Genomic DNA, 12703 nt, shown 5'->3' on the forward strand with positions numbered 1-12703 from the left:
GCCTGAAAGCAGCTGCAGATGATATATGAACCAGTAGGTGTGTCTATTGTGGTAAAACTTTATTTATAAAGGTGGTAGCTCAGATTTGGCTCACAGGCCGTAGTTTGTCCACCCTGCCCTTGATGGTGGTTTGTTTCAACTTTTAAAAATATGTCTTTCCTTTTTTTATTTGTATTATCTCCATGAGCTTGCTTTTTTTAAGATATTAGAGATGTTCTTTCATTTTTTTTTTTTTAAGATTTTATTTATTTATTTGAGAGAGAGAGAATGAGAGACAGACAGCACAAGAGGGAAGAGGGCAGAGGGAGAAGCAGACTCCCCGCCGAGCAGAGAGCCCGATGCGGGACTCGATCCCGGGACTCCAGGATCATGACCTGAGCTGAAGGCAGTCGCTTAACCGACTGAGCCACCCAGGCGCCCGAGATGTTCTTTCATTTACCATACTTAATCCCTCTGAGTTCCAGGTTCCTCACCTGTAATAAGTACCTCCCAGGGCCATATTTTAGATAAAATGAAGTAATTTATACAAAAACATCCAGAATAGTGCTTGGCATATGGTAATTTTTCAGAACATAGGGTATTTATTTTAAGAGAACTGTACAAGAAAACAAAAATAATTTTACTCTCATCACTTCTGTAGTCCTTATTGATATTGAAATAAAAACATTTATATGCCAACAAAATTTGAACAGTATAAAAAGGTGTCAAATCAAAAATAAAAGCCTCTTACCTCTGCATTTTCCATTTCTCCTGATGGTAACTATTCTTAACTTTTGTTTTTCATTTGTTTTTGATGCAAACACAGAAATTTTGCATACTATCGTGCATGCCTCCTTTTTTTTTTTTTAAAGAAAAATTTCTGGGTAACATAAGACTAAATTTAGTTGATTTAACAGAATATATGTTTTCCTAAAAAATGGTGGGCAAATCAGTTTTTGGAATTGAAATTGAATTTGTAAATTAATTGGGAATCTTGCTATTTAAAGAATTATGCCTAAAATATTTTTCTAAGATGAAGATTCTTCCGTTCTAGGTAATTTTTCTTAATTTCTTATACGTAAATCTGGATTTTTATGTTACATTTTTAAAATCAAGGTGTATTACTTCTGATTTAGTTGTAGTATTTTCCAGTATAAACATTGGAAATAATGGTATTGATTTGCCTAATTTTAATGGTTAGTGTGAACACTAGCAGGACTGTTACAAAATTGTTTTGGGAGAACAGTACTAGTACTTGATTTGTGAACTATTGATACCGTGAAGTAGTTTATTATGTATTGAAATAAATTATTTAGCCTGTAGTGGAAATGAACTTGGTCATGAAGTCTGTCATAATCCTTCTGTCGTGTCTTGAAGGTTATTGTTCAGTTCCAGCCTTCGTCAGTGCCAGATGAATGGGGAACCACACAAGATGGACAGACAAGGCCCAGGGTTGTAAAGCGTGGAATTGATGATAACCTTGATGAGATACCTGACGGTGTGTATAGTTTGTTTAGGGCCAAGGTCATTTTTAGACTCCTCTATTTTAGCATCATTTTTTAGAATGATGAAAAAAGAAGCCATTATTAGGACTACCTGCTATAACATGCAGAAATGAGCTAGGTTGGCACATATCTTTCTTTTTATTCTATTATTTTTATATCTGCTTATTTTAAAATTTAGAATTCTGTTGAAGATATACAAACCATGTGACATAGATTCTAAAAGACGTATTGTTGTGAAGAAGCACTTTACTGGTTGAAAGTAGGCTTGGCAATATTTTTGGGCTTTTGTGGTCATGTCTCATCTAGTTTGTATTACTCTCGTGCGGAAGTTGGCAAACTTTTTCTGTTAAGGGCCAAATAGTAAATATTCCAGGCTATGTGGACTTTGCTGCATCTATTCAACTCTGCCATTGTAGCATGAAAGCACCTGTAGATGGTATGTAAACAAATGTGTTCGTGTTCCAGTAAAGCTTTATAAAAGCCAGGCAGTGAGCAGGATTTGGCCTATTTGGCCAACCCCTGCTCCAGTGTATGTGCTTTGGTTCTCCTGTTATACCATTGAAAATACAGATTTTGTTTTGACGATTACATACTTCATTTTTGTTTCATTGTCTTATGAAACTACAAATATAAATTAATATTCTCATATTATGAATGTGAACAAAATAACCAGATAAAATAGCAGATTTAACTTGTAGTTGTTTCTGTATGCCAGAGTAAAATAATAGATTTAACTTGGTTTTCCTATATATAACTTGAAGATGTTCCAGTATGTAGAATATATATTATATAGGGAAAGGGAAGGATTTGGGGAAAATATTTTATTCAGTTATTATTTATTTATTTAAGTAATCTCTACATCCAATGTGGAGCTTGAACTCACAACCCCAAGATCAAGAGTTGCATGCTCTTCCAACTGAGCCCACCAGGCGCCCTATTGGGGGAAATATTTTAATGTTTTATGTTGGCATATTGCTTCTCCATGTGGGGCTTAGTCTCCTGGGGAATTCTGAAGAAATCACAAAGGTTATGGAGCCTCAGTAGGTACAAAACTGCTGGTTATCATATGCTCAGAGCCTCTGGGATCCCAGAGGTGTTGTGCTTCCTCCACCTCTTGGTCTAGTTCACTGTTATTTGGCAAGATGGACCTTGAGCTTTGTTCTTCTCATTTCATAGAGAATAATGAAGCTTATTAGCTTGGAAGGGTCTTAAATTTCTTTACATAGTTTGTGATGACAAAAGGGATATTTAGAATATTGCTATTTAAATATGAAAACCCAAACAATTTTCCAGCTTGTATGTGTGCATGTAGGCATGTATGTATTTGTTTTGTAGGGGAAATGCCTCGGGTTGATCATTTGGTGTTCATGGTACATGGTATTGGACCAGTGTGTGACTTGCGCTTTAGAAGCATTATTGAATGTGGTAAGTATTAGTCATTTTATTTCATGGAATGAATTGAGAAGTAATAGAAGAACTTCTAAATGTTCATTTTTAAGATAGTTTCCAGATGTTTACTACTGGCTGAGGAACTGTAAGAGATTTAAATGGTCACTGGGAAATAATTTATACTTGATTTGCTCTTACAATGTATGTAACTCATAAAATCCTAGACTGAAGGATTAGAAGGGATCTTGGAAATAATTTAGCTTTTCTGACAGACAACGTCTGCCTAGGCACTTGCGGCAACTAGGTATACCTGTGCATTGAACTGATTTAAAGTGAATTAGTTGAAAGAAGTTGTTTAATGGAACAATGAATGTGCCTGGTTTACTTAAATTTTTGAAGTTTTATTTTTATATCTGTATAATAATAGTTCATATTTATTGAATACCTGATTTGTGCTAGGCATTTTGCTTGGCATATTACTCACCTCTTGGCGAGGAATCTTGGGGGTATAGGTGCTGTCGCTGTTCTCCCCACTACTAGGTGAGGTACCAAAGTCCATAGGCATAAGTTAACCTCTCCTGTATCATGGTCTGTGGGTTCTCGAGCAGGGATCATGTGGCAGACAGTTTGAGTCCAGAGTCTGTACCCATAGCTGCCTTCCAGGAATGGTAGTTAAATGTTTTTCAGTCATTTATACATTCCTCTAAAACATTGAAAAAAAAGAGCTTCCTAAAGGTTGGGTTTTTTCCTTTTTGGACTGATTTTGTCATTCTTATTTTTTTTCTTAGAAAGTTTGTTATATAAAAAGTACTAGCGTATTTGAGGGAATTACTAACTACCCATCAAACCAGGAAATTTAATCGGTTTAATTTGTCTTCCCTGATTGTTTTTTTTGAAGTGGATGATTTTAGGGTGGTTTCCCTGAAATTGCTGCAGACACATTTCAAGAAATCTTTAGACGACCGGAAAGTAAGCAGAGTGGAATTCCTTCCGGTTCACTGGCATAGTTCCTTGGGTGGGGATGCCACAGGCGTTGACAGGTGTGTGGACTTTGATAACTCGTTCAGATTAGTCAAACTTAGATTCAAAATTTAAGCCATAATATGAAATAGTTTATTGTAACTTCAACAAATGTGTTCAACAAATACATTCCTTTATTTAAATGATATAGTTGCTCTGACGTATATGATTTAAACACTGGCTGTTAACGTTTATATGTTACTTTTCTGTGCGCGTGCGTGTGTGTGTGCACATGGGTGCATGCCTATGTCTGCAGTCCTATTATAAATATTTCAGGGAATCTGAGAACTGTAAGCCAGTTTTAGAATACTATTTTAATCTATAGTGGTTTAGACAGGGGGCTGTCCTGTACATTGTAGGATGTTTAGGAGCATCCTGGCCTCTACCCACTGGACAACACCCCAAACCCCCAACAGCCAAAAAGATCGCCAGTCCTTGTTAAAGGCCAGCGACATCTGTAGGCACTGTGACAACTAAAAGTGCTCCACTCAATTTTGAATGCTCCCAATTGAGAAACACAGATTTAGATAATACTTATTCTCGGACACAGGGCTAATAACATATCTGGATTTTAGTGAAGATCATAATATTTCAGGGCACGTGGTTTAATAAAACTAATTCTACAAATAGCATTCTGTGTTATTCCGTATATTATTCCATGGCAGGTCCTGTTAGGATGAGAGGGTGATTTTTCTCTGTGGATGTTCGTGAACTTGACTATGTCCATTCTCAAATCAAGAAAGATTTTCAGTGCATGAAACTCCTTTCTCATTCCTTGCTATATTCCCTGTTGTCCAAAAATTGGGTCAGGTATCCTGCTTTCCAATTAAGTGGAAGAAAAGTGGACAAGCAGCCTTTCATCTTTAAAAATAAAAATAAAAATTTTTACATAGGCCTTATTTTATGTGATAACTCTTCGGAGAATCCCCAGACTCACAGTACAGTTGTAAGCACACAGACTGTTTTGCTTGATTCGTTTATAAGAACTTTGTCTACAGAATCAACTCATAATTAGTCTGTGGGATTCCTATACTCATTGTATATTTAGAAGTCACTATCTAAACTTTTAAAAAGTCTGTAGATGTAAGGGGGCTAGGTCTGAATATACTTTTTTTTTTCCAAAACAGGAATATTAAGAAAATCACTTTACCAAGTATTGGTCGGTTTCGTCATTTTACCAATGAGACCTTGCTAGATATTTTATTTTACAATAGCCCCACCTACTGTCAGACAATCGTGGAAAAAGTGGGAATGGAGATAAACCGTCTTCATGCACTTTTTATGAGTCGGAATCCAGACTTCAAAGGAGGAGTCTCTGTTGCTGGTCACAGTTTAGGTAAAACTGTCAAATATCCACATTTTATTTTATTTTATTTTATTTTATTTTATTTTTTAAAGATTTTATTTATTTGACAAAGAGAGACACAGTGAGAGAGGGAACACAAGCAAGGGGAGTGGGAGAGGGAGAAGCAGGCTTCCCGCGGAGCAGGGAGCCTGATGCGGGGCTTGATCCCAGGACCCTGAGATCATGGCCTGAGCCGAAGGCAGACGCTTAACAGCTGAGCCACCCAGGCGCCCAAATATCCACATTTAAACATAATTTTTGTTGAGTAATCGCTGCTTTTAGTGAGGGTGACATTGTTAGTACAAGATTTAGAATTATGGATTTTAAGTTTTATAAAGGGTAGACATGAATGCGTTTAGGTTCTGCCTTTGCTTTTCAATTACCTAGGAATGCTTTATATTTTAATTTATTCTGCTGTTTCGGTAAAACAAGAATATTGATGATCAGATCTTGATTGACATTTAACTTTTGTATGACTTCTGCCTAGGGACTGTGGGGAAAAAAGTAGGAGAATTTACTTGGTGTTATAAAAGTATTAGTTATTTATAAAACAAAATATGATTTTTTTTTAGGTTCTTTAATATTGTTTGACATCCTGTCTAATCAAAAGGATTTGAATTTGTCAAAGTCTCCTGGGGCTTTTGCTGTTGCTAATGGAGTTGTGAAGCAGCCACGTTTTCAGGAAAAGCAGGTATGGCCTGGTTACATATTTAGATTAGAGATGAAGTCAAATGGTTTTCTAAAGTCTGAACTGTTTCCTGAATGTATTTTTTTAAGTTTATGTAAGTAATCTCTACACCCAATGTGGGGCTCGAACTTGTAACCCTGAGATCAAGAGTCCTATGCCCTTCTGACTGAGTCTGCCAGCCACCCCTGAAATGTTTTTATAAATCAAAGTACCCTGAGGTTTATATGTGTGATAGAATCATTTAACTTCTTTGAGTTTCTCACTTGTCTTCCTTATGGATTATAAATTTAAATGTGAGAGAAAGTTTATTATTTAAAAAAATGCTAAGTAAATTATTGTAGGAAATGGGAGCAAGAGTGATTTATTATTCAATTGATATACTTTTTTAGAATATTCAGATTTTGGATGATAAGCTACCTAAAGTTATGATTTCTGTATGGAACAAAATTGTTTAAGATTTGCTGTAGATCAGGAGACATTTTATGGTAGTTTTTCTGAGGTTTGCAGTGTTCCCCTGACTTTCTTTTTTTTTTCCTTAAGATGCCTGACGAGCCAAAGTTGACTTTGGATGAGTCTTGTGACCTTGACATTGAAAATGAAGAAGTCCTAAGTTTGCAGGAAACTCTGGAAGCACTTAGCCTCTCTGAATATGTTAGCACTTTTGAAAAGGAAAAGATTGATATGGAATCTCTGGTACTAAGGATAGTTTGATTCTTTTTTTTTTTTTTTTGGTGGGCAGCAAATCAAAGTTTATTGAGCGATAGTAAAGTGATAGTACAAAGCTCCCAAAGAGGAAGGGGACCTGAGAGGGTTGCCCTGATTCATTTTCTTTTTTTTTTTAAAGATTTTATTTATTTATGTGACAGAGAGAGCGTGCGCACAAGCAGGGGGAGCAGCAGGCAGAGGGAGAGGGCGAAGCAGGCTCCCTGCAGAGCAAGGAGCCCAATGCGGGGCTCCCAGGACCCCGGGATCATGACCTGAGCCGAAGGCAGATACTTAACTGACTGAGCCACCTGGGCACCCCAGTTTGATTCATTTTCGTTTAAAATTGTTTTTCCTGTGTATAAGATCAAAAATTAAGAATCATTTGAATACTCTTCTATCATAATACATTTCAGATAAGGCAGAGACTTAAATGTTTAAAAATTGAAAAACACAGGAGTTTTGTTTGTTTGTTTTTTTAAAGATTTTATTTATTTATTTGTCAGACAGAGAGAGCACAAGCAGGGGGAGTGGGAGAGGGAGAAGCAGGCTCCCCGCTGAGCTGGGAGCCCGATGTGGGACTCGATCCCGGGACCCCGGGATCATGACCTGAGCCGAAGGCAGACGTTTCACCGACTGAGCCACCAGGCGCCCTGTTTGTTTTTTAGTATAATCTAGAAGGGCTTCTAATAAGTATGGCACAAAACCCAGAAGCCATAAAAGAAAAATTACATAGCAGGAGATGCCTTAAACACCATCTGAAGGCCAGTGATAGATTAAGAAGAATATTTGGAACACACATTAGAGACAAAGGGGCTTATTTCCTTATTATTCAAAGCTCCTATGAATTAGTTACACAAAGACCATCAACACAGTAGAATAGGTGAAGACTATGAACAGATGATACACAGAAAAGGAAATAACAAATGGCTTCTTGTCATATGAAAACTCTTGAGAAAAAGGCAGATTGAAAGTGCAATGAGTTTTTTATAACTTTTCGGTTTGGCAAAAGTAAGGAGCTTGTTAATATACCGTGGGGCCAGGGTGAGGGTAAGTGGGCACGGTTTACGTATTGTTAGTAAGACTAAATTGGTACAGCCTCTATGGAAAGCAATTTGGTAATCCCTTTCATTATTATTTTTAAATTTTTTATTTATTTTTTTTCTTTTCAATGAGGATTAACTTTCTTTTTGATGAAGATTTTAGTCTATTTAAAATGATAGTAGGGTTGGAAATTTTATTTAAAAAATTTTTTATTTAAATTCAATTTAACATATACTACATTATTAGTGTCAGAGGTAGAATTCAGTGATTCGTCAGTTGCATCTAACACCCAGTGTTCATAACATTAAGTTCTCTCCTTAATGCCCATCATCCAGTTACCCCATACCTCCCATCTGCCTCTCCTCCAGCAACCCTCAGTTTGTTCCCTATAGTTAAGATGGTAATACCTTTTAAAATACAAAAAATACCAAAAATCTTTTGCCACAGCAGTTTGCCAGGAGTAATTCCAAATACAGAAATACTCACACAAGAGTATCTAAAAGGATACTCTCTACAGCACTGTTTATGATAGCAAAACCTTAGAAACACCTTCTGTGTCCACTGGTAGGGTACCAGTGAAATAGTTTATGGTGCATGCATGTAATGGAATGCAGCTGTTGAATAAATGAGGCAGTGTCAGAGGTAATGGTAGGCAATGATTTCTAAGATACGTTACGTGAAAAGAGCACAGTTCAGTCCCATTTGCATAGCAGGCTGCACACAAGGAAAACCATGTAGGTGCTGTGTATACCGAAGGTGTCTCTGGAAGGAGAACACATTGCAGTGGCTGCTGAGAGAATTGGGTGGTTGGAACAGGAGTGGAGGGGAGAGACTTCATTGCTTGTTTGTGTAGCTTTTGAATTTTGTACAACATGCATATATTTTCTGCCAAACATGACTAGAATGGTTTAGATGTGGAGGGCTCAGGTTTTACAGCCTAAATTAATCCAGGATTCAAAAGCAAATTAGCTTTTAAAAAATTGACTAGATCTTAGGTTGCTTTTGATGGTATGGTTTCTTTTTATCATTTCCTGATTTCAGTTTCACTTATCGATCATTAGACCGATTAACTAATGTGCTTGTTTGTTTGTTTTCTTTTAAAGCTTATGTGTACGGTTGATGACTTGAAGGAAATGGGCATACCCCTTGGACCCAGAAAGAAGATCGCTAACTTTGTAAAACAGAAAGCATTTAAACTGGTAAAGTTCATTTGTGCCCTAAAAACAGAAACCAAAACTCATCTTTTACTAGCTTGTTTATATTTTGGAAGTTTTTGTTAATACCAGTGTGGTTAGGCAAGGGTGCAGTGGTGGAGCTGATGGAAGTGCAGACTTTGGAGTCAGCCAGAACTGGATTTCAATCCCAGTTAGGGTAGCTGACCATCCTGGTTTTCCTGGGACTGAAGAGAATTCCCAGGACGAAGGACTTTCAGTTTTAAAATTGGTATTTGGGGATTTCCTGGTGTAAAAACTGGGTAAGCCCTGGATAGGTAGATGAATTGGTCATCCCAGTTCAACTGCTTATTAACTCCCTATTCATGAGCAATTTGCTCAACTTTTTGGATCCTTGATTTCCCTAATTTCCAAAATGTGAATTATGCTACCTTCCTTATAGGGTTGGATTAATGCATGTAAGCTTAGCCCCCAGTAAATGTTAGCTCATTTGCTCCCTTCTTAGTCCTCACCATCTAAAGAGATAAGAATAGAGCCACTAAAATCTCATTAAATAATAACCAAAAAGCAAAAATTTTTAATAATACAAAACAAAGCAACAACTAAAAAGCATGTAGAAAGAAATAGAGCAGTTGGGAAAAACTCACTTGTTTCATTTAATTTTCATTTATTTATTTATTTATTTATTTAAAGATTTTATTTATTTGAGAGAGAGCGAGTATGAGCAGCGGGAGGGGAGGAGCTGAGGGAGAGGAAGAAGCAGACTCCCCGCTGAGCAGGGGTCCAATGCAGGCTCTGCAGGCTTGATCCCAGGACCCTGAGATCATGACCTGAGCCGAAGGCAGATGCTTACCCGACTGAGCCACCCAGGTGCCCCTAATTTTCATTTTTTTAATCGAATTAATTTTACAGAGATTTTCTAAGTACTTAGAAATATGAGTACTTAGGGTGACTACTTTATTTTTTTGTTGTTAACATGGTCTTTGTTGATCCATCTTTTGAACTTCTGTGGTTCTTTTATTTGTGTTATGTATTTACAACTTAGCATATGTCACTTTATATGTAAAGGACTATAAAGTTGGAACTGATTTGTTCTGATTAGCTTAAGCAGTTGAATTATTTAAGATTTTATTAGTATCTTTTGGCTCAGGCACCATGTCAGTATTTGGGATCTGGAGATGAACTGAGGGTATGTAGTCTAGTTAGGGGCAGAGATTGGACTACAGGTGACTCCATCGGTCCTGTAACGGAGTGCTGTCCATGCTGTCAGAGCCAGGGGAGGGGTGGCAGTTCTGGCCTGGGGAGAAGGGGCCGGGGAGGATCAGAGAAGACTCCCCCAAGTGTTGATGTTTGAGTTTGAAGAAGTAGGATCAGGGGGGACGCCTGCGTGGCTCAGATGGTTAAGCATCTGCCTTTGGCTCAGGTCATGATCCCAGGGTCCTGGGATCGAGCCCCACATCGGGCTCTGTGCTCAGCAGGGAGCCTGCTTCTCCCTCTGCCTGCCTGTCTACTTGTGATCTCTCTCTCTCTCTCTCTCTGTCAAATAAATAAAATCTGAAAAAAAAAAAAAAAAAGAAGTAGGATCAGGGGAAATGGCCTTCCAGGAGTGGGCTGTGTTTACCTATGGCTGAAACAGCAGGTGAGCTGGGAATAGGGTAGGACAAGGGGTCCTGGAGGCTGGAATGGCAGGTGTAGGAGCTTGTATTTTCTCTTGTAAGGGAGTGGTTCTCAAGAATGTTTTTATGGCCATCAGAGTCATGGTGCTTTTAACCAAACCTTGTGAAATGCTCACCTGCTTATTCTATTACAAATTACGATTTAGTATCAAATCATCTGTTTAGTCTAAATTTTAACTTTAGAAATTTTAAAATTTAAAAATACGTGCAATAAACTACATTATAAAATTTCAGCCATGAGCAAATGTGTCTATAATAAATGAATTTTTGAACATACTGATTCCTTCCTGATTTTCCCATTAACATTTGCTTTCTTTTGCTATTGGTTAGGGCCTACTGGCTGATACGGAGTGCTAGAGGAAAAAAGGAAAAAAAAAAAGGTGCTAAGCTTAAAATTGAGACAATTTTATTAACTTGATTAAAAAGGTTTTTTTTTAGGGGTGCCTGGGTGTGGTCAAGCATCTTACTCTTGATCTCAGCTCAGGTCTTGATATCAGGGTTGTGAGTTCAAGCCCCACATTGGGCTCCACTCTGGGCATGGAGCCTACTTAAAAAAAACAAAAAGTTTTTTAAAATCCTGTAACTGGATGTACCTTTTGACTCCCTTTACCCATTTCCTATACCCTCCAACCCCACCTCTGACAACCACCAATCTGTTCTCCATTTTATGTTTGTTGATTTTTAGATTCCACATTTAAATGAGATCATAGAGCATTCGGTTTTCTCTTTCTGACTTATTTCCCAAAGCATGATGTCCGCAGGGTCCATCCATGTTGCAAATGGCAAGAGTTCTTTTCTTATTGATAAATAATATTCCTCTGTGTGTGTATGTACGTATACACACATATACACACAAACATATTCATCCACACACACCAAAACTTCATTCATTTATCCATCAATGGACATTTAGGTTTTTTCCATATATTGGCTATTGTGTAAATAATGCTAATGAAATTAGGGGTACAGATGTCTTTTTAAGACAATGATTTTGTTTGATTTGGTTATACTCCTAGAAGTGTGGAATTGTTGGATCATATGGTATATTTAACTTTTAATTTTGGGGGGAACCTCCATACTGTTATCTGTAGTGGCTACACCAATTTACATTCCCATGAACAGTGCACAAGCATTCCCTTTTCTCCACATTATTTCCAACACTAGTTATCTATTGCCTTTATTGATGATAGCCATTCTAACAGGTGTTGGGTAATAGATACCTTATTGTGGGTTGGATTTGCATTTCCCTAATGATTAATGATGTAGAACATATTTTCATGTACCTGTTTGCCATGTGTATGTATGTCTTTGGGAAAACGTCTATTCAAATCCTCTGTGTATTTTTTAATTGAATTAATTTAAAATTTTTTTGTGTGTGAATTGGACCATAGTTTCGTTTTAGCGCAGTAAACCTCTTGCTTCAGTTTCCGGGGGACATTGTTTGAGAACCACTGCCGCAGGGCAATGGGGCACTAAGAGGCTGTTAGCAGTCTCAGAGCACTCATTGTGATTACTCAGTGACTCAGTGAGAGGTGATGGGGGTATAAAAGGAAGTGGAAAAGAAGGCTGGCAGACAATTTTGTTTCTTCTGTATTATTGTCTACTGAATTAAACAATCAGACTTGTTTCCCTGATTGCCTAGTGTTTGGAAGTCGTTAGTAGACAGGCCGGTTTGGTCAACTGTTCTGTTCAGGTGCCATGGGTGACTGTTCAAACCGAGACGACGCAGTCCCCCGCAGTGTGGGGAGTGAGGACCTTGAAGTGAGGGCTTGTGGCGAACAGGGAAGTCCACCCGTGGCAGCTGGTCACATTCCCCTCATGTAGTGGCTGCCGTGTGTCTGTGGGAGTGGGTTTGATCTCACTACTGCAGGGATACACCTGTTCCACCGAGGCTCCCAGAGCTTTGGTTTACTTCCTTATTTATGGAAATACATGGATCTTAAGTGCTCAGCGTAGTAAGTTTTGAAAGTTTTTGCACCTGCGTAATCACCACCTAAAGCAAGAGTTAGACCATTTCTGTCACCAGATGGTTCTCTCCTGCTTCTTTCTAGTCCGCTCCTCCCACCGTACGACTCCTACTCTGGTTTCCGTCACCGTGGAGTTTTGCCTGTTCTGCAAGTTCATATAAATGGGATCAGCGTCCTGTACTCTTTTGTATCTGGCTTCTTTTACTCAAAATAATG

At 37.9% G+C, this 12703-nt stretch overlaps 1 protein-coding gene across 4 annotated transcripts in view; it reads left to right on the plus strand.

Moving 5' to 3' along the window:
- The window catches only part of SEC23IP (SEC23 interacting protein), a 41412-nt gene that overhangs the window by 13706 nt on the left and 15003 nt on the right, over window positions 1–12703 (plus strand). For all 4 annotated transcript variants that reach the window (XM_054508434.2, XM_054508433.2, XM_045878983.3 and 1 more), the window contains exons 6-12: window positions 1357–1477; window positions 2820–2909; window positions 3772–3913; window positions 5021–5229; window positions 5811–5929; window positions 6467–6619; window positions 8776–8871. In XM_054508434.2, coding sequence (XP_054364409.1) covers window positions 1357–1477; window positions 2820–2909; window positions 3772–3913; window positions 5021–5229; window positions 5811–5929; window positions 6467–6619; window positions 8776–8871 — 930 coding nt within the window. The remainder of the gene's footprint in view (window positions 1–1356; window positions 1478–2819; window positions 2910–3771; window positions 3914–5020; window positions 5230–5810; window positions 5930–6466; window positions 6620–8775; window positions 8872–12703) is intronic.

The sequence above is a fragment of the Mirounga angustirostris genome, unplaced genomic scaffold, assembly GCF_029215605.1.
Source record: "Mirounga angustirostris isolate CCGP_5_RB_7025 unplaced genomic scaffold, mMirAng1.0.hap1 SCAF_6, whole genome shotgun sequence".
NCBI classification, from domain to species: Eukaryota; Metazoa; Chordata; class Mammalia; order Carnivora; family Phocidae; genus Mirounga; species Mirounga angustirostris.